Source organism: Anser cygnoides, chromosome 3 (genome assembly GCF_040182565.1).
Source record: "Anser cygnoides isolate HZ-2024a breed goose chromosome 3, Taihu_goose_T2T_genome, whole genome shotgun sequence".
Lineage (NCBI taxonomy): Eukaryota > Metazoa > Chordata > Aves > Anseriformes > Anatidae > Anser > Anser cygnoides.
Window position 1 is genome coordinate 19,357,791 of NC_089875.1, and position 21,884 is coordinate 19,379,674.

At 51.9% G+C, this 21,884-nt stretch overlaps 2 protein-coding genes across 5 annotated transcripts in view; one reads left to right on the forward strand and one right to left on the reverse strand.

The window, feature by feature from the left end:
* Window positions 1-15,534, forward strand: part of ITPKB (inositol-trisphosphate 3-kinase B) — a 60,102-nt gene extending 44,568 nt beyond the window's left edge. For both annotated transcript variants that reach the window (XM_048057508.2, XM_066993626.1), the window contains exons 3-8: window positions 2,830-2,929; window positions 3,606-3,819; window positions 5,308-5,512; window positions 9,670-9,771; window positions 10,721-10,792; window positions 13,092-15,534. In XM_048057508.2, coding sequence (XP_047913465.2) covers window positions 2,830-2,929; window positions 3,606-3,819; window positions 5,308-5,512; window positions 9,670-9,771; window positions 10,721-10,792; window positions 13,092-13,307 — 909 coding nt within the window. In that variant the 3' untranslated portion in view covers window positions 13,308-15,534. The remainder of the gene's footprint in view (window positions 1-2,829; window positions 2,930-3,605; window positions 3,820-5,307; window positions 5,513-9,669; window positions 9,772-10,720; window positions 10,793-13,091) is intronic.
* A 2,853-nt stretch (window positions 15,535-18,387) lies between these two features.
* Window positions 18,388-21,884, reverse strand: part of STUM (stum, mechanosensory transduction mediator homolog) — a 42,155-nt gene continuing 38,658 nt past the window's right edge. For all 3 annotated transcript variants that reach the window (XM_048057511.2, XM_048057512.2, XM_066993627.1), the window contains one exon: window positions 18,388-21,269. The gene's annotated coding sequence lies outside the window, so the exon portion shown is untranslated. The remainder of the gene's footprint in view (window positions 21,270-21,884) is intronic.

Sequence of the window (21,884 nt, forward strand, 5' to 3'; positions counted from 1 at the left end):
GCTGGCATGACAGGAATCCGAGGCTGTCAGTTTTGAGATATTCACCTCTGCGTGAACCCACGCTGGCATGTGAATAAACACAGGCATCTTCAGCTGAGGCTTGCTAAAGCTCTTGGCCGTCCCCAGCGCCTGGAAGGACCCTGGTGCTGGCTCGCAGACATCCGAAGTCACCCTTAAGCTGTAGGGAAAGCACAAAGGATGAACTTTAAGAGAAACTGCTTACCTGGGCAGATAATTTCATTATCTTCAAACGAACAGGGTTGCAGCATCACTGGGGACATTGGCCAGTGTTGTCCCTCCACAACTCAGCCTACTTCCAGCAGGCTGGGAGTGACCTGAGGAGGGCAAAGCAACCTCCAGTACCTCCGTAAAAACCTCTGGCAATTGTCTGAAAGGATAGGAAGGCCTTGCTTGTTCACTGCCTGACCTCGGTTCAGATCCGAACCATCTTCCACAGCTTTGCTTTATTTAGGTTTATCTTCAGAGTTCTGCCAAGACAAACCTGTAACCAAACGTGCAGGCCAAGTCAGCAAGGCTTCAGCATCTCTTTCTCACCCTCCTCTCTTTGGTCTGACTGCTGAGCCAAGGCCCAGTGTGTGTGGGTGCAGTGCTGCCGGAAACACTGTCCTTAGGCACGTCCCTAAAACTTGGGTTGGAGATGTCTAGCCAAAGTTGTGCACGAAAACAGGCGGGATGAAGATGTTTCCCTCTGGTGTAAAGGAACGGGAGCGTAATGGCTGTTCCCTGTGTGGATGCTCTCAGTAAGTGGCTTTTGCCTTGCTCAGCTCGGCAGAAGGATTTTGTGTTCTTTGCTTTTTCCTGGGGACTCGGGGCCATCGACCTGCACCATAAGGGCAACAGCACGGCAAGCAGGGACCAGCAGTGCTGGAGCTGAGTGCTCCTCTGCTCGGAGAGCTCTGCTGAAGGCGGGGCTGAGGTGGCTGCACTGCTCTGGGGACCGCTTGGCGTCATTCTGCCTGCACTTTGAAGTGCATCATGGTCTTAGCTACAAAGCTCTTACCACTGAAAAGTAAAACCTTGGCTTGGGAAGGTGCATTGCCTAGGCTGTTTTCCTGGGACTGTGTGACTTAGGATGCTGGGTAGGACACCTCATTTAAGATGAGGCACGTTGCACTCATCTGGGTTGCAAACTCCCATGGAGTTTCTTTCTCCCCTCTTTCTTCGCAACATCAGTCTGGACTTGCCTGTTACTATTTTAAAGCAAAAGCAGGGACACCCCTCCACCCCCTTTTCACCTCCCCTCCACTTTCCCTCCTGCTCTCTGCCAACAGGAGAACAAAGAACAGCTACAGCGCACCGGTCCTGGCACTGCACTTGGGAATTAAAACACTCCCTCATGTCAGGTAGGGAACTGCCCAAGCCCCTGCCAAAGCAAGCAAACCATGCTGTGGTGCAAACCTGCCACGTGGAGGAGCCTGGCTGAAGGGCATGCCCGGAGTCACTGCACGCTTGTTCAAAGCTCGTTGCCAAAATGCTCTTCTCCTGCACCAATGCCGGGGTGCGCTGGGACACCCTCAGCCCCACACGGTGGTCCAGGGGAGCTTCACCTCCTGGGCTGGGAGATGGGAAAGGAGAGGAGGGAATGGGCTTCACTGCCCGCCTCCAGCCCCCTGCCCACCCAGCGCCCTGCTCCCTCGGGACGCAGCGCATGGTGTGGTCCAACACGGCGCAGTTTCCACGCTGCAGACACTGACATCCTTGTTTGGCTCCTTCCTATTCTTTCAAACATGTCAGCAGTTCCCAGCACGGATTCCTGTGCTCTGAGTTCAGCCCAGACAAGCGTCCAAGCTGCAAGTCGGGGTTGCTGGCTCTTCTCCTCCTGTCTGTGAAGCGTTACTGGAACAGAGGCCGATTCTCCAAACACGAGGAAGATATTACTGGGGCTTTCTGGAAGGCTCCCCCGCATGCATTAGGCATGGAGCAAATGAGGATAATTTTTCTGTGGGCTTCCAGCTGAACCCAGTAGCAAATTGTGGCCAGGATAAAGCCTGTTGTTTGTCTCCTCATCTGCGAGAAGGCATTTTTCCATTGCCACTGCCTTTTGTTAGCAGTGCGTTCCCCAGAACAATCCAGGGAAAACCTCTGTGCAGGAAGGAACATGTATTCAAGCGAGGCTTTTGCATATCCGATGCAGCTCTCGCTAAGGTAATGTAAATAGTTTTGTGCAATCTATCTGGCAAGAAGCACAACATGTCAGGAAGGAATTGTTCTCCAGAATGTGGTTAATGGTTGGCCAAAGCAGGTGGATCAGACACAGGTGGATCGGAAACGTGATGAACCAAGCAGCTGGCTTTTAGTGGGGAGCAGAAATGCATCGGTGAGCACACGCACGTGTTTGCAAGTGTCTCTTCCTACCACCACTGGGTCTGCAGTGGAGTTTTGTGGCCCAGGAGTAATCCCGGGCTCAATTTCCCACTCGGTTTGCTATGATCTGATGCAGCAATTAACCCAAAGAGGAGTTAATGTCCTCACAGTGCCTGCAGAGGGGTACATGGAAGTGGACACGAGGTGCTGCAAATGGCTGGGCTCTCTTCATCAGAAGCAGCCAGCTGGAACAAAACAGCGAGGCTGTCCACTTCAGTGAGGTTACTCATGAATTTTGAATGTGGAGATGAGGCCCAGTGACTCTGGCTTGGCATGGGGCAATGGGAAAAGAGCAGATTCTCTGTTTGCTTTCCATCCTGTGCTGGCTCCAGTGCCTCCTGCATCGTCCAAGACAGCCACGTGCTGCATGGAGTGACTTTATGGACAGTAAAAGCTTAAAACTTTGCATTCAACTTCATGTTGTTTTTTTTTTTTTTCCCTTAGAGCAAATCATGGAGGAAGATCAAGAACATGGTGCACTGGTCTCCATTTGTGATGTCCTTCAAGAAGAAGTACCCTTGGATTCAGCTAGCAGGACATGCAGGTAGAGAGCATCACAGGGGCCATCCCGACCCATTTGCAGCTCAGCCACAGGTGTGGGAGCTGGGAAAGTGCAGGGTGGTGGAGAGGGTCTGGTTCAGTCAGGCTAAGGGGCTGTTCTGGCCAGAATTGCTTCTGACCGCTGCGTGAATGTCGCAGATTTCATCTCCCATGTCCGTAGCCCAGGACAGTGCCTTCTCTAAATGTTCAGGGGGGTAACAAGGAACTGCAGTGCTCTGTGCTTTCAGTATCCCAAAGCCAGCGGGTATTACTGCTGCTGCCCCACATATCTCTCTCCGGCAGCAGCCAGCTGGGTCCTTTGGGTGAGACCCAAGCCCCCTCGCAGATCCACAGGGAAGTGTGTCACACTGCCTGGCAGGAAGACACCCCACACATGAGCACAGAGAGGAAGCCATGTGGTGTGGACCTAACATGAAGTACACAAAGAATGGGAAACAAATGTGCTCTGCGGGAGCTGCTGGGCAGGTCTCTGCTCTGTCTGAGGTGTGACACTGCTGGTCATAAACCTCCGACCCCATACGTGAATCCAGGAGCTGGAGCTTGTGTGTCCCAGTCTGCAGGGGCTCTTTTGGGCATGGGAACGCTTCCAAGGTGTTGTTGGGCTGCTCTTCTTGTTCTGGGAAGGCACCGTGCCATCCCACACCCATTACCACCCTCAGGTAGCTTCAAGGCAGCGGCCAACGGCAGGATACTGAAGAAGCACTGTGAATCAGAGCAGCGCTGCCTCGACCGCCTGATGAACGATGTCCTGAAGCCCTACGTGCCTGCCTACCACGGGGACATTGTGAAGGATGGGGAGCGGTACAACCAGATGGAGGACCTGCTGGCTGAATTTGACTCCCCCTGTGTAATGGACTGCAAAATGGGGGTCAGGTGAGTGGCTCTGGGGACACTGTTTGAGTTTTAAGATTGGATACTGAAAGCAGAGCTTAAAACCCTTGAAGCCTGCAAGTGAGAATACCGGGTTCGCCTGTCTCCAGGAAAAGCTAAGCCAACAGCACGAGGAGAGGGATGTGAGGAAGCCTGGGTTTGGGAAGAACATGTCAGACTTTTCTTCTCTGCTCGTTGACCATCTGGTGCGTGGAGAAAGTGGTTTGGTGCAGTGCAGTCATCCCTGAAGTAAGTTTTGTCAGGCTTAAACCCTGGCTATGTTTCAAGTCTGGAGCAATGCGGGGGTACCAATACCTCAAAGACTATCTGTTGCTCTATTCAAAAGGAAATCCAGCTTTCTGAGCAGTGTGAGCAGCCCTTCTGAGAACACTGCTTCTCTATTCCGCTCTTTTATTCCATCTGCCCATCAGGCAGTTCCCTGAGCACGCTGTGAAAGCTGCACTTAGTTTATGGGAGTAAGTCACTGCCCAGATTCGCTGTGCCTTGGTCTCCCAGGACAGTTGGCAACAAGAGGATATCAGTAGGGCAGCGACAATGTGGACACCTGCAAGAAATAATCTCCCTTGTCATTGCCAGGCGGGTTTTGGTTCCTTGAGAAAATGGTAAAACAACAGGTGTTGGTGATGGGGTTCTAATTAAAGTAGGTTCATTAAGTAAAGCACCTGTGCTGGGGCTGGCTGGGATGGAGTTGCCTTTCCCTGCAGCAGCCCATACAGGGCTGTGCTCTGCACGTGTAGCCAGAACAGCCCTGGTACCACACCGGTGCTGTGCCCGCTGCCGAGCAGTGCTGGCACCGCATCAGGGCTGCCTCCGGCCCCCAGAGCCAGCAGGGCTGTAAGAGGCGGGGAGGGGACACCGCCGGGGCAGCTGGCCTAAACCGACCAAAGGGATGTCCCGTGCCCTGTGGTGTCACACTCAGCACTAAAAGGTGGGAAAGAGGAAGGAGAGGGGAGGGATGGGCTCTGGCTGTGAAGATGTCTGTCCTCCCGAACACAAGCTATGTGTATTGAGGCCCTGCTTCAAGGATGTGGTCAAGCTTTGCTCGTTGGTGGGAAGTAGGGAGTCATTTCTTTCTTCTGTGCTTCCACATGGCTTTTGCTTGGGTTTTGTTTGTGGTTTTTCCCCTTTCCCCCTTCCCCTTTAGTATTATTATTTAATTACTAACAGTTTTCCCTTACTAATTATTTTTCCTTTAATTAAATGACCATTATCTCAACCCGTGAGTTGTTTCTTTCCTTTTCTTCTTCCCCTCCTCTTCTGAGGAGGGACGGTGAGAGACCAGCTGTGGTGGAGTTCAGCTGCCCAGCACGGTAAAACCACCACAGCACCTAGGGTGAAAGATGGATCATAGGATCATGGAATGGTTTGGGTTCAAGGGACTTCTAAAGATCATCGTAGCCTTGCCGTGGCTCAGTGGTCTCCCAGCCATCGGCCCCTGTGGCTCTGCTAATTTCCCCCATCTCCTTGCAGAACGTACTTGGAGGAGGAGCTGATAAAGGCCCGAAAGAAGCCGAGCCTGAGGAAGGACATGTACCAGAAGATGATCGAGGTGGACCCTGACGCTCCCACGGAGGAGGAGAACGTGCTGCGGGCAGTAACCAAGCCCCGCTACATGCAGTGGAGGGAGACCATCAGTTCAACCGCCACGCTGGGCTTCAGGATCGAGGGGATAAAGGTGAGGGCGCTCCGGGAGCGCAGAGCAGGAGGAGGAGCTGCTGGCAGCTCTCCGTTACCACACGCAGAGTGGGCTGGTGGCAAGATCCTGTCACCTCAGGGCATCCTGATCCCTCAGCAGGCACCTGGCTGAGGGCTGCACTGCTCTCCTGAGAGCACAGCCGAGCTGAGGGCATCAGCGAAAGGTGACAGTTTTAGCCACAGTCTTGTAAAATCCGCTCCTTAGTTGACTTCCCTGACCACGAAATGCAAAGTGTAGGGCTCCAACCGGAAGGTTCAAATTAGTTGTTTGCTTTCAATACCAAGGTGCTGCCAGCCTGAGCCATTAATCCAAATTCCCAGCCGGAGTGTATGCTGGCCTGTGCCTGTGTTTGGCTGGAGCTGGAAGTTTAGCTGGTGACAAGGCTGTATTTACATCCCACGTTCAGAAAAATTCAGCACCTGAGTGTTGTCTATGTTCAGGCTATCTCTCTCAGTTTTGCCTGGCACTCTGCAAAGAGCACAGCAGCTGGGCAGTGCCATTGCTCTGAGCCGACACGCGTGTTTCTGGGGATACCTGTCGGGATGCTTCTGGATGTCTGTTAGATGAGTCTGCCCGGGGTTTCTGTCCTGACAAGTGGCAGAGATCAGCAACAGGCTTTGCAGTGAGAAAGGCATCTGGAACGGCATCTGAACAGAGGTAGGTCTGTAACTGAGCGCATTTGTGTTAGTGATGGAAGGTTTGCATGGAATTTAGCAATGGCATGTGCCTTCTCATAGCCAGACACTGAGTTAAAAGCAATACCGGGTTTGAGGTAAGAGTTTTAGGACGTGGCAAGGTGTTGGCTCAGTCAAGTTGTGCCTGAGATGGCTGAGGCTCTGATGGGGCCCAAGAGGTGGCTTGGGGCCAGATTTGGGAGATTTTCCTGGTAGCCTTCCCCTTGACCTCACGAGTCAAAAAGCAAACAAATGCAGATGTTAGAACACAGCAGGAGGAGTCGTTCAGAGCTGCTACTTCTGATTACTTGCATACCAAAGCACTGATGGGAAGGGATCCATCCATCCAGTTGTGTGGGATGGCTTCCAGCAGGCTGGGAACTCGGATGGGATGCATTGCATGTCGGGAGGAAGGCACTTCTTTCATTTCGTGGCCATGCTGGTCACGCTCCCCGAAGTATCCTTCTGCGGTGGGTCAAGGCGTTTCCCTGCTCTTACAGCTCTTTGCCACCATCCGCAGCCCTCCCAAAGTCCCTTTTCTGCTGCAGGCACCCACGAGCATGCTGTGAGCTGCTCCAGCCAGCCCTTCACCTAGTTCTTGTTACTGGTGCGTCTTATAAAACTGTGGCTATATAAAATAAGAGTGTGCCAGTTTGGACCAAAGATCACGTGCACTCTTTCTTCTCCCTGTTTTCATGCTATAATCAAGAATATCTGTCTATTTATAGTCCAACTTGATATATCCTTGGCCTCTAGTGGTGCTTCTGTGGTTTGGGTGCATTTCATGGGCTTTACAGCAAAATCAGGTCACATGCAAAGCACTTGAAATGGAAAAAAAAAAATCCTGTTCTCAAACAGGCCAGAAAATGCTGTGGAGGGAAATAAAAGCCATGACTGAGGGGTGTGAGTTGCACCCCTGCTTTAGCCAAGTGTAAGTGAGCTGCTACGTGATGTGGGCAGTGGATTTTTTCAAAGCAGTTAGGCAGCCCTCTAATTGAAGAACTGAGAAGTGCTGGCCTCCAGGAGTAACTCTGCCACTGCTGCTTGGCACTGACTAATGTGATCAAGGCTCTAATTACTATAATTCTACTTAAGTCCCTCGGCTTCTGGATTATGTTCCCCTAAGCTAAAGCGTTAGTTGTTCAGGCTGGTTTGGGGCTGGCGTTTCTCCAGCAGGGCTGCAGAACCAGGAGAGCTGAGTTGCATCGCTGCATCTGACCTGTTTTGGGGTCCTGAGGCTGCTTCTGAGCCCTCAGGAAACTTCAGGGAAGTGTCATTTAATGACAAGGCTCTCCATGCTTCCTTTCCTGCTGAGGATACAACGTTGGGAAAAGCAGAGGTGAACCTGTTCTGCCCGTCGCTGACAGCCTGAGGCTGATGGAAGAGGACAGGTTCCCATGAAAGTAGCTGGGTGCTCGCAGAAAGGGCAGGATCCGTCCTGGGTGCATGGGCTGGGAAGGGAGGCAGGAGGAGGAAGGGAGCAGCCACAGCCTGGGGACAGAGCAGGGCTGGGAATGAGGATGGGGACAGGGATGGGAACAGGGACAAGGAGCCTTCATTGGTTGAGCTCTCACTTCCCAGGTGGCCTTGAGATGATGGCTCTTCCTCTTCAGAATGGGAATTCGCCTCTGCAGAAGGAGTTAATGACACCTAACTTTCTGGAGCAGCTCAAAAATGTTATAAACAGCAACTATTAACAAAGTCACTGTGTTAAAAGTAGTACAAATGGTCCCTCTTGACCCAGTTCGAGTTCTCTGGAGAGTTGCTCACTGGAAAAAAAAAAAAAATCTTGAAGTTTCTGCTCTGACCTGAGAGTTGTTCACCATTTCCCACCGCAAGGCCACGGTGGGATGTTGCTGCAGAGATATTTCTGGGTCTGAGATATTTGTGGGGTCTCGTAACCAGTCCTGACCGCCCTTTCCTGACTTCTCCCCAGACGGGCAGCTTGCGAGCCCCTTGGCCAGTGGTGCCAGGGGCAGGCAGACAGCCCCAGCCCTGTCCCAGTGACACCAGCACCAACTGGACCTGCTGGCTGGGCGGGGGCCAGCTGAGGCAGGTGCCTATAGCCCTTTTCAACCCCCCTCACGCTTCTGCTTTGTGGAAGCCCACCCCCACGGGCCTCGGACCCCCTCAGGAGGGGGTGGGTTGGTTTCTGAACTGCCCCATGACAGACATACAGCAATGCAGCGCACCTCCCCTGTACGTACTTGGCGAGTCCTCCTACACGTGTGGCTGCAGCTAAAAACGTGTGGTGAGAGCCTGGCTCTGCTTTGTCCGTGCCCAGGGTGGCTGCTACAGCAGGGGGGTCTACAGCGAGAAGGTCATCTGCCTCTGCCAGACGTTGGCTTTGCTTTTTTACCCTACGGCAGAGCTACTGCAGGGGCAGAAGGTGGTCAGGTTCATTCCAGGGTGGTTTGAAGCTAGGTGTATCGGCTGCACCCTGTGCAAGCGAAGCGCTTCCTTGGAGACCATTCACGTGCTGGTTTTGGTACCGCCTTTGTTAGCGCTCACACAAAATGCAAGCTGGAAGTTGAATGTGTGCGGTGTGGCTCATCCTGAGCTGCACATCAGGTTTCGGGTTGCTGCTGGACTTGCCGTGCCCAGCTCTTCACAGCCTGTGCGCCCTGCGTGCCCGCAGCTGGACTGGCACTGCCACCGTGCCAACGGCCAGGAGCCAGCCCTAGCCAGGGTCACTTCCCTGGAGGGGTCTCCGTGTCCCACCAGGGCACATCAGCCTCCAGGACAGGTGACTGACTGTGCTGTCTTCCTTCCCCGGCCTCTGCTCCGCTTCTTCATCCTTACTTCATCTTACCCAGCCCACAGGATGTCTTTTTGGCCTCTGCCCCTTCACTCCATTGTGTGCAAACAAGCTGTCCGGAGCAGTGGGACAGAGCTCTGGAAACAGACCTGTGAGCACGAGCGCGTGTTGTTTAAAATAGCCCCTGTCTCCAGGAAGCCAGCCCTGCCTGTCCAACCGGCAGCCGGCTCCAGACAATGAAAGGCACTGATGTGAAAATCAGAGCCTCGGGGTACCGGGGAAATGGCGAGGGGCCGAGAGGGCAGGTTCGGCCAGGAGCCTTTGGGTGCTGTCCCCGCGGTGGACCATGCACAAATCTGCCTCTGTGGAGGAGGCAGAGGAGAGCTCAAGGCCGTTCGGTGAAAGGTCTGTGAAAGCCCCAGGTCCATGAAAGGCAGCCTGTCCACGTTAGCAGTGTTTTCAGCAAGTGCCTGATGGTGGAGACTTGCCTTTTGCCTTGTGGCAACGCAACAGAGCCACGGGATGGTTTGGGACGTACAAGGCAGAGAGTTGCTGCCTCTGCTAACCCCCCACAGACAGGTCCTTCAGCTACCAAAGAGGCTGGTCGCACCCCACATGGAGACGTGCGTGACTTCTGACACACCAGTTCTTTCTCCTGGTTCCTTCTCTCCCTGTCCCTCTCACGGCTCTTCCTTCTTTCCTAGAAAGAGGATGGCACTGTGAATCGGGACTTCAAGAAGACGCGGACAAAGGAACAAGTCACGGAAGCCTTCAGGGAGTTCACCAGGGGAAACCACAACGTTTTGGTGAGCAGGGGCTTCTGTGGGAGCTGCAGCGAGAGGGCTTCTCCCGCAGAGGCTACTCTGCAGCCCAGGGAAGCTCTCTTAAAAGAAAAATGGCAGAGAGAAACACCATGCTGTGGTGAGGGCGAGGAGAGGAGAGCTGGGAGGGGACACATTCACTGCAGCAGTACCCATCAGGTCCAAGTCCACCGAGGGCTCAGCCACAAAACCTGTTGCAGAGGCTCTGCCCCATCACCCCTAGGACTGATGGCAGCCTCCGAGCCTCCTTTTTAGCCTTGGATTTGACACAGCAGGTGCCAGAGACTCCTGCCCCGGCAGAGCAGGCTGCCCCAAGCTTACTCCATGAGGAAGAGAGGCCAAGGCATCCCCATACGTGCGCCAGGTGCCCTTCTCGTGGGCATGCCGCAGCTGGCATTTCCCAAGTTGTGCTGCGCTGCCAGGAGAATACGAGCTGTAAACAATTCATATAGGCTGTGTCAAATATCCTACTGACAAAGGGCTTTATTTTAAGTTGCACTACGTAAAGCCTACAAATGAAGGGCTGCAGATGGGGTAGCCCTTGGCACTGCCTCTCTCAAATTTGCTTTGACAGTAGTTACCCAGGGATTACTCTTGGATCTGCAAATTAAGCTGCCTGGCTGTGTTTTATCTGCAGAGAGCTGGGAGCTCTCACACCGTCACACACTGTCTCTGGACAGGACTCCTTGGCCAAGCCATCGCAATGCAGCGACCCCAGGTCTCCTCAGGCAGTCACGGTGTGAACAATTTAACTGTGTTACATTGCCAGGATACCTGCTGTGCACGTGCTGGGCCTCATCCTTCTGTCCGTGCCTCAGACATGAATTACCAAAGGGGCCCCGAGGAACCTTTAGTGCCTTCCAGCAGTTTGCACGGCTGCTTGTAACGAGCCACGCGGTCAGCACTGAGGGTTTGTTTGCCTTTGTGGTTTCAGAACAGCTACCTGATCCGGTTGAAGGGGATCCGTGCCACCCTGGAGACATCCCCGTTCTTCAAGTGCCATGAGGTAACGCTCACATTCCCTTCCTTGGGTGCCATGTAGGTAGATCTGACTGCTTTAACCCCAGCTTGTTCAAGGAGAAGGAGTCAAATTCAGAGGTGGTAAATTTCTACAGTTTCAAATTTATTCTTATATCTATATTTCCATACCTGTTTATCTAATACAGCAGATGACTGAAATGATGTTCATGCATCTGACATGGGCTCAAATCTAATGGAAACCAATGTTCATACAGATTAGAAGTGATGTTGAAGGAATTCAATCTGCTTATGGTTTTATATGACTAGAAAAAAAATCCTAGTTTAAAAGTAGAGGTCTTCTCAGGAGAAATTCCTGCCTGAATGCACAGGTCAGGTATCATTTGGCTGCCAATTTCTCCATGCCTTCAAACAAGGCTTTGTCTTAGCCACAAGTTTCAGATAATCCCCAGACTATCTTCACTTGGCTGGCTGGGGCACCATGAGCAGGACGCTTCCCTTGGAAGGACTTTCCTCCAGAAATGAGTGTACACAAAACAAAATTTTCTACAGTGACGGTTCAGTTCTGGTGGGAAAACAGAGAGGAAGTGCTAGGGTTTGGGACATTACAACAAGAAACGTAAGGCTGTGTTATTTAATTAAATCATTTTACTGATTTATCATTGACAAAGAGTGTTTGATATTTCATCTACCTGGCAAACTGCAGAGTGCATTTCCTTGGCACATGTTGTCACACGGGCAAGGGAGCCTAGCAAGAATAATGCCTAGCTCGACATGTCTGGGAGTCACTGCTCCCCCTGCCCCGAGGCAGAGCTGTGCTGCCCCTCTGATGGACCTTGATACATGCCTCCCCACGGCAGTGCCTGCAGGGCAATGGGAAAACCCAGGGAAATGTCACAGCTGAGTGTTTTGGGTCAGTTCAGTGACAGAAACAAAATGCTCCTTGAAGTGAAGTGCCAAAGAGTTCATTTGAAAACACAGAAACAAAACAGCCTTTTCAAAGAGGTTTTGAAAGGAGTTTCCAATCCTTAAAAAATACAAAGAAGAGGCTTTGACTTTCCACCAAACTTCAAGATGAAACATAGCAGGAGGGCTGCCAAGCCCTTCACGTCTCCCCTCGTGGGCTGGGGCTCCTCTAAGTAGCTGCAAGAGAATTTGGTGACTCAGGCCAGGCAAGCAAAGAACGTCAGCAAAAGGCTTTTCCTTAAAATGCTGTATCCCAGCCAAGAGAGGGCTCTAAGAGCTTAGGAGGAGAAGAGCTGAAGATAAGCATTTCTGGGAAATAATGCATGTTGCTGGAACTTGGAGATTTTCCCAATGCACTGGAGGAGGAAGTCTCCTTGAAAATGTGAATACATAATAACTTTCGCAAACAGCACACACATCCAGCTTAAAACCCTTGTCTAAAGGCAAACCCCAGTGACAGTACGGACATGGGAGTCCCTGGTAGCACTCAGTGCTGCTGCCTTGAAGGGCTGACGCCAGCGGGATGTCCCCAGAGCTGTGCTCCTCCTCTTGGCTGCCCAGGTTGTGGCGCACGAGGTGTTTCCAGTTGTGTGCATGCCATGGCACGTGTGCTGAGGCCATTGCGCTTTGCTCACCCGAAGTCCCCGTATGTGACACAAGAGCAAGTGGGCTCATAGTCCACCAAATCTGTGCACGTCCAGACGATGTGCTTCGCCTTCACAAATGAACGTACCTGCGGGCTTTCCTGGGGCTTGTTGCTGGATTTTCTGGAAGGCCAGTCAGAGTAAGAGTGAGCCCTCCAAAGCAGGTGTAGCAGAAGAAATTTATGGAAGATGAAACTTGTGCCTGTTCACCTCCGTAACTTGTGCAGAGCACTGTAAAAGCCAGGATACTCTAGGGGGGGATCTGGGTGCTAATGCATGGTGTTTCAGGCAGCAGTTTGCAAGTACCTCATCCTTGGAGCATACCTGTTCCTACAGTGATGCCTGTAGAGTTGGTGGGTGTGAGTGGTGCTAAACAGCCATCAAGAGCCGACCTTGGAAAATCTTCGGTCAGCAGGCTGAGGTTCATCTCACTCCTTCCCCAGGAACCTTGACTCAGTTTCCGAAATTACATCTGTACCTTTCGTGCCTGTGTTTTGCTGACCTTTTTCTTCTGCCAGAAGCAGGGAATTGTATGAATAAATCAGCCAGTCTGAATACCTGATTTGCATGGGCAAACACTGCTGGCAAAGCACTGATCTCGCTTTCGCTCATGCAAAATCTCGGCATAATCTCTTGCAAACGCAGCTGTAGGTGAGGTTTCAGAGCTGGGTTTGATGTGAAGCAGGTGCACAACTAACTGACCTCTTGTCTCCGCAGGTAATTGGGAGCTCCCTCCTCTTCATTCACGACAAAAAGGAACAAGCCAAAGTCTGGATGATTGACTTTGGGAAAACCACCCCGCTGCCGGAGGGACAATTTCTCCAGCACAACGTGCCCTGGGTGGAAGGGAACAGAGAGGATGGCTACCTCTGGGGACTGGACAATCTCATCCAGATCCTGACAGAGTTGTCCCAGAACGAGGACTCGCATTAAAGCCATGCGTCCGACTCTGCCACTACCCCCAACCTGTTCCCAACTGACTCTTCTGAACTGCACTACAAGACACTTTCCAACCCTTGCCCTTCCAATTTTAAAGCTATTCTCTCCCTATTTAAGGTGGTTTTGTTGTGTTGTTTTGTTTTTTTAATTCCACATGTAAATACAGAGCTAACCTTCCAGAACAACTCCTGAACTTGAAACCTTGGCTTCACAGAGTCAGTAGCATGGTTGTGCTGGAGCAGCCTGGGAGGGGTTGGTTAGGCAAATACACATTTTCCCTACCATGCTTTTGTCTCATGCAGCATGGTTTTAGGGGAACCTTTCTCCCTGGGTGGCCATGGAGACACTGTGGGTCAGGGGTTGCTGCAGCTGGGGCCCTGAAGTGCTGCCTGGAACAGGGCTGTGGTGGAGGAAGGAGCCTCTGCCTGTGCTGGGTTCAGCAGCTTCATCTCCAAAACACCTCTGGCCATGCGTGGGATCCTTTAGTACCCAGGGTGGATGAGCAAGGCTTGAAGATGATGGAAGATACTGGGGTTGATATCCTTTAGTTGCCTTTGCCAGCACCTTTTGCCCTGGGAACTGTCTTTGCTGAGTACGTAAGAGTCACTAGAATTGCAGATTTGAGCTTTTCTCTTTGTGTTGGACACATTCCATTAATCCTGTGGCGGTTCCTCCATTATTTTTGAGTCACACGGGAGGGTGAGGGTTTTGCTCTCGCTGCAGGGCCAAGCGGTTGGGTACAGGTATCTCCCACGGCCGGGTGCTGCCCCCCCATGTCACCCACCTTGGCTGCACTGGCTTGGTGGGTAACGCCATGAGCTCCTTACTGGTGATCCACCTCCCTAATTGGCATCGCTGACCTTCCACAGTGAATAAAGGCTTTGGGCAGGGCTGGCAGGGAGAAAAACAGCTTATAATGGACGACTACAAGATGTAAGGCAGACATCCAGGTTGGTCATTCCTTTTTTCACGTGTGTTAAGGGTTGTGCTGCCAATGCCTGCTCCTGGCCCAGAACCACCCTCCCACCTGGAGCACCTCCATCATTTGTACCAGTGCCAGTTTCTTGCCCAGTGCTTCCCAGCAGGTGGGAGCTATGGCAGACAAGCAGCATTCAAGGTGCCACATTAGACTCGCATGGCAAAGCAGAGGGGGGAGGCAAGCGTTCCTGTGCCTTCCCTTTTTCTTGCACTGCTTGCTGGCTCTGCCACTACTCTCAGTCGCTAGCTTCCCAGCTTGTGTTTGGCCTCCCTGCTTCGAGTCCTGTGAAAACAACCAGTTCTCTATTCAGGGTGGAGGCTATTTTTTAACTTCCTGGAACATTTGAACTAAGCAGCTTGCTCACATCAGCACTGGCTCTCTAAAGGTCAGCTATTGATGGGCCGGCAGGACCGAGCTGCAGCCAGAAACCCTGCACCTGCTCGAGCCCCAGACCCTGGCTCATCTCGCTCCCGGCAGTGATGCTTGAGAGCCCCTCTGCCATCATCTGCTGAGTACCACTCCCCTGCTGAAGGTTGTCTTCTGGCAGCAATAAGGAGGATTGGGCTGTCGAGCCACCAGCAGCTGTGCCCCAGCCTCTTTCCCAAGGTTTTTCTCAGCTCATGTCTCAGCAGACAAATGTCTTCAGCTCATATGATGCCATTGTAAATGGTTGCATTGTTGCAGCTCTTCACCAGGCTTTCTAGACTAGCCCTTATGGAAGTGCCTTACAGACTTGCCTCTGTTCCATTAGTGTCATGGAAAAGGTTGGATTTTTTTTTAAATGTTATATTTATTTTCATCCCATTTTAATTGCACAGAACACTAAAGCTTCATGCATGGAACCCCCCCCCCCCCTTTTTTTTTAAACTGTGTTTTTAGTTTTTAAACCATCCCTTTTCCATCTTTGGAGAAAAGGTTTGAAGCGATATGCCTAGATATGTACCAGTTATTGCTGTACTTTAGCTTTGTGCTCTTATATATATATATATATATTATTTTTTAAGACTTTATAAAATAGATTCCTCACTTTGTGGCTTCAAAAGAAGCAGATTGTTTCTCCCAGCTGTCTTATGCCTTTCTGGAGGCTGGAACGGTTGCTGTGAGGTATTTTCCCAGCTCCCACCTCCCCTTTCAGTCATTGGGTAACATGGAGGAAAATCTAAACTGGTCTGAAACACCAATGCACAGTGCCTGTAAAAAAAACTCCTGTAACTTTCCAAATAAAGGCATATGGGAAGCATCCTTCTGTCGTCGGTTCTGTTTGTGGCACAGCTTGCAGCAGCCTTGGGGCAACCCATGGCTTCTCCATGGTTCTCCCAAAGCAAAACTTTGCTTAAAGACTGGGAACCTCTTGCTATGAAAAATAGCTTGTAGTACTACAGAACTGGCACTGCTATGACTTCACTCAACAGTTTCTCACGGGCTGCAAGAAAGAAGTCTGTGTTTTCCTATCTTTCACACTCTTGCAGCATCACTGCCAATATCTGATGTTTTACTTACTAACTCCAGGTCATGGAGGCCACTGAGAGTCCTGTCTTGCTGAAGGGGACAGCAAAGATTTCCAAAAGGGCCTCCGAAACTCACCAAGCCACCCCCTAAAATGCAAACCTAGAAGATAAATAATGAGATCCTCAGATCTGTTCTCACCTGTTACTGAAGGAAATACCATGACATTGTGGTAGATAAGGGAAAGGAAAAGGTCAGGGCAAGAAACCTGTCACAACTGAGTGCTGGAGTCGGGCAGTACCGAAATTTACGTGTAGTTTGGAAACGGGCAGCTTTTCACACCAAGCTGTGTCTGCAAGCACCACACAGCACATGCCACAGCAAGCACCCTGCCACCTGCTTTGCTGCGCCCAAAGCAAAACCACCCTCTCCAGGCTCCCTGCCACATCAGGGATTAATAAGCGAAACGTTCAACAAACTCAGTTCACACCAGAGAGGTCAGCATTTACATTGATGCAACAAAGCAAACTTTAGATGCTGCTGTAGATACTTACACCATGAAGCCTCTGAGCACCTACCACAGGGCCACGTGGTACAGGGCACTCTGCTCAGGTTGTGTAGTTTCTACTAATCATCTTCTTAATTATCTAATTATCTAGCACTTGCAAGAATGAGCCTCCTTTAAGTTCTTCCTGGGAGTGCTGGGCGTGTTGTGACTTTTGGGTGATGCCGGGCTCAGATGTGCTGCGTGATGGTGGCTGAGGCTGTGCAAGGTGGTACTGGTGGTGGTACTGGTGGTACTACTGGTGGTACTGGTGCTGGGAGCTGTGGGGGAGCACCTGGAGATGTGTTTGGGCCTCACGATGGGTGATGCAGGGCAGCTGTGCTGCCGAGCCCCATCCACAAGAGATGTCTGGAGGGGTTTATGAAGCCCAAGCAATGATGATTCAGATAAATTACCTCAGTTGTTGCCACCTTATGGCTGCTGGCTATAAATGAAGGTATTAGGAAGTGGGCAAACCCACATTTGTACCTGGATGAAACGCTGCTGGGATTAGTGCTGGCAAAAATAGGCTTTTCCTCCTGTGTGTGCTGCAGCGAGCCCAGTCCTGGCGAGCCCTCGCTGACCCCTGCAGGTGAGCCGTTCAGCTCGGATCTCCGTGGGCATGGTTTATTTGCCGGGGGAAGGCAGGAGCAAGAGGGACGGGTGGGCTGCAGGCAGGGGCTGTTGGTTTAGAAACGAGCCGTGCTGATGTCCCCCTGCCGTGTGTGGGGAGGGGGCTGCGCACCCTTTGGGCTCCGTTGAGAGGACAGGGGCTGTTCCTAACCCGCACGTCGAGCCGTGCCCAGGCTCGGCCCTACCCCACGAGCCCGCCTCCCCGCCCCGTGAGGCGCGGCCCTTTCCGGAGGCGCTCCGGGGAGGCCCCGCCGGGCTCGGCCCGTGCCCGCCCCCGAGCGGCCGTGCCGGGAGCGGCAGCGGGGGGAGGCCCCGCGGGGAGGCCCCGCCGGGCGCTGCCGCCCGAGGCCGGCGGGGGGCGGCGCTGCCCCGGCTCTGGGCCGCCTGCAGGCGCCGGGCGGGCAGCAGGCCCCGCAGTGCCCGGCCCCAGGGGCTCGAGGGGCGGCCCGGCTCCGCTGCCCGGCGTGGGGCCGGCTCCCACCGCCTGCTGGCAGCCCTGTGTCCCCTTGGGTCTGCTCTGTGTTCTCCTCCTCAGCCTTAAAACGATATTTTTTTTCCTATTTTTTTGTGATTAGGATTTTTTTTTTTAAGGCTGTCAATGGGAAGGTGAGCAGAGCCCAGCTGCGGTATATGCCAGCTTAGTTTATGCTTTTCCCAGCGTGGTTTTACACCCACAGTAACGCTTTGCCCCCACAAGCACTGTAAGAAGCACGCCCAGGGGACCAGCCCGGTCCCGTGGTGGGGCTGGGAATGGGGAGCTGCAGCTCCTGCGCTTCTGGCCCTCCGCAAAAGTTGCTTCCCAGCGAGACGCTGGAGCACAGTGAGGAAGGATTTGGGTTTGGTTTACACTTGGGAGCAGAAATGAGGAGCACTTGAAGGAGAAAATCATATTTTTGTTTTCCCCCAAGAGTCACATGCACAGTATTACCACCAGACATGGACAGACCCAGTCATGTTCTTGGCTGCCTGAGACTTGCAAACATGGGTGATACTGCACCACCCGAATCCCCCCCACCCTCTTCCTCCTGGGACAGCTTCTACTTGTCCCTTGCCACATCAGTACATGCTCTGCTTTGGGAGTGTCTTGTGTCCTGCCATGCTGGATGCTAACTTTGGGACTTAACTGCACAGTCCACATGGGAATTCAGAGGCCCTCCTTTCTCACGCACTTTTTTTTTTTCCCCAAAAATATATAAATAAATCAGCCCGTGACATCTGCAAGGGCTAGAGCAACGTTGTTTGGAAGGGGAACTGCGCTGCACCAGTGCTGAAGTGGAGCATAGCATCTCTGAGCAGCCAAGGGGACGGCTCGTGTGTAAGCACCAGGCAATGAAGCAAAGTTCCCAAAATTCACATGCTGGTTGGTGATAGGTAGATCACCAGTGCAGGCCTGAGTGACCCTGGGAGGTTCAGAAGGAATAAAAACAGCTGTGCAGCCTTTTATTTATATATACATATATATAATTAATATTTTCTGGAGCAGAGATGAGTTGCTGCAAACCATCCTTCTTTGGATTAACATAACGTAAAATTAACATTAGCAAAAGAGTGGCAGCTCTGAAAAATAAAGTACTTTTTGCTGCTAAGCAAATATCCTCAGCTTGCTCTGGATGGATGATCCTCATGGAAGAAGGTGGCCTTGTGTGCATTGGTTACGATTTTGGTCTTTACCCATGTCCTTTGTCACAGCTGGGTGTGGGGCTTGCTCACCCCCCATCAGGTGCCCCTGGGTTTCCCCAGTGACAAGGATGCTTCTGCTCCACTCTTGACTTTCTTTTAGCGCTGTTGTGACAAACACATGGGAATGCTCACTTTCCCATTAAAAAAAAGCATCTTTTGGGTTGTGTTTGGACATGCAGCTGTCAAACACCCATTCCTATCTGCAGCAGGGCTTCAGCACGGAGCACTGTGGCTTTGGGCTTTGCTGACCCAGCTGCTCTGTAAATGCACAACAGGAAAGCTGGTTTCCTACCCAAATTTCAGCTCCTGTTGGAAGGTGCACTGCCGATATTGGATGTGTGCCCGTCTGTAAGTCTGGCTTGCAGCTCCTGCGCACCCCCTGCATTACAGCAGACTGAGCAGGTGTGCTGTCTCAGTGCAGAACTAGAAACTTGTTAAGTGATACCATTATTTAGTGTGGGGATGCTCTGCCTACCACATTTGAACTCCCTCTTGGGGCCTGCTTAATGCATATTTAATGCAAAACTAAGTTTGGGGCACTGAGGCACTCCTGCTGGGTTTGCAGCCCACATCCATTTGTTTTCCTTTGCAAACTGTCCTGGCCCCGGCCTCCCCTCTCAGGGAGTGTGGGCATTGCTGGAGGTTCTCACCCGTCTGCTTAGTGGGTGGAAAGAGAAAAGTCTCCCTTCAGTGTGGGGCTGGTGGGTTTTTTCTGTGTAAAAAGACTGTATTTCATTCCAGTTGTACAGCAATAGAATATATTTAACTTAAAAAATAATAATAATAATCCACAGTATCAAAACACAGCAAGTCACAACCAAACAGTTGGCAACACTGGCAGGCTCACAAGCGCTCCTCCGTGACTGTCGTGGTTGGGTCAGTTTGGGCTCCAGCATGGAAATGAAACAGGCTGAATGAACGTCGGGACACCAGCATGGTCCCCATGTGGGGAGAAGATGGTGCATGTGGGCACCGACTCCCCTTTCACTAGGGTGCTGCTGCCCCCTGGGTGAGGTGGGACTGATTTTTAGCCCCGACCATCCTGGTCTGTGGGTGAGGAAGAACAGCTGGTGGGTGGTGTGGGCTAATCCCTGTGTAGCTAGTGGCACCGTCACCTGGTGTGGTACGGCAGGTTGGGCGTGCAGGAGGGGTTGAAACGCTGTGTTCCAGTTGGGAAAACCAATTCCAGAACTGCCTGAAAGTGCACTGTGTGCATGAGCATGGAGAAATGCCAGCTGGAAAATACAGGGATGCAGCACCAGTGAGCGCATGGGAGAAGCCGCTCCTTTGGATGGGAAGGAACATCAGGTCTGGCTGTATTAACGGCTCCTCTTGTGCCTGGACTAAAAGCGCCAAAGAAGTCTTGGTGTTGATGTGTAGAGGATGTAGTTTAGGTTGAATATTTTTTTGTTTTAAGTGTATTTGTGGGACAAAGCCCTGTGCATTGCCCCTGCAGAGCTGCACAGTGGCAGGGTATGAGGACACCCTGATGGCTTAGCATGTGCATGGCTCATCCCCAAATGGTGAGGAGGAAATACCAGGATGGGATAAAGCAGCCCCTGGAGAGTAATGGCATTATGGGTTTTCATGCATGGGCTTCCCAAATGTGGAGCTCTGCATAACACCTCATGCATCATGGAGAGACTATGACAAAGGGCAATTTCCAGCATAACTGAAAGGTCTTTAATAAATTAAGTGATGCACATGGAGAGGAACATGCGGATTTCTTGGCAGTGTGGGATGCGGTGGCACACACACAGGCACCCACATGTCATGTACCCATAATGCCTGCTGTGGTGTCCTTGCATGCCAGACCATTTCCTAGCAAAAAGACTGACCGAGGACAGCAGGAGGTGTCCAGTGTTAATATGGCAAAGTTTTAGGAAGTGCTGGGATCACCCATCATGCTGCCACGGCCAGGAGGTGCTGAGCCTCTGCAGGCAGCTCTGCTGGGCAGGCAGGAGCGCGGAGGGCAGGGACCATTTTTCACAGCACCTTTTCCATGGTAAGTACAGAACTGGCAACACCAACAAATATATGAACATTGAAATGGTTCGGCTCACTCAGAGTGAAACTACTTTATGACTCACCACGAACTTCAAAAGCACACTTGGTTTGGTTCCCACCTGGAAGTGCTTTCCAGCAAGCAGTAAATCAGCTTTTTTCAGCCTGGCTAAGTTCAAAGTACCAAGGAACTATTTCAATAAAGCCCTTTTTGAGAAACCTGGTTTTCCCAGTCAAGAAAGAGCAACAGAAGATAGTTTGTTGCTGGCTGATGGTGGTAAAGCAGTTGCATTTATTCTTCGTAACCTGCTGTTGCTCTGTAGCTGTAACGCTTGCACCTAAAGCATTTGTACTCATAAAGCGAGGGATGATACTGAGCTGTCCCAGTGCGCCTCAGTCCAGGTCAGCAGCTGGATCATGTGCAGGGCCTGCAGTTACAGCCTTCTGGTATTTGCTGTACCAAAAACGTGAAGGGAGTCAATATTTACCAGGTGGAAGAGGAGGAATGTTTTGGTGGAAGCCCTGAAAGCGTTAGCTGATGTGACCGGTGAGGAGGGGTGGCTGGGACGGTCCTGTTCCTGCAGGCAGGAGCGAGCACGCCGCATGCACCAGGGAGGCGCCTGCACCCGTGGCAGAGGAGGTGGGAAGGTGCTGGATGATTCACCCGGCCCTAAAAATAATAATAACAAATAATAATAATAATAAAAAGCATTGCTCAGGAGGGAGAGCTTCAAATCAGCACTTCTACCTGGGCTTTCACTGCATTGGTCTTCTCACCAGTGAAAACTGTGGGCCCCCTGCTTCTGGCTGCTGGCATCCCCGCTGTGGGCTCCTTGGGAGCAGTGTCAGGGGTCTGGGCTCTGCTCGATCCAGCCCTGCACAGAGGTCTAGTCTCTTGGGAGAGGGGAAAAACATCCACCATCCATCCATCCAGTGGTGTCACAGAAATGTCTCTCCAGGGAAGGGCTACTGGAAAAAGCAGCGTTCCTCATTGTTTTTGCAGCAGTTGGTTGGTAATTTAGTCCAGTGCGCTCTCTCTAAGGTAGCTGGGAGAGTGGCAAATCTGTAAAGCTGCTCCTGTCCTGAAGTAGGGAGAGGAAATCTGGCTGTTTATTAAAACTGATCCCTCTCACAGGCAGAAATAGGACCCTTTGGCCTTGGTGTCCATCTGGCAGACCTCAGCACCTCTGGAGTTGCGCACTGGTTACTTGTCGACTTCACTGACTTGACAGCAAGGTTAAAAATGAGGAAAAAAATAATCCACGTGGTGTTCTCCAGTGTGCAG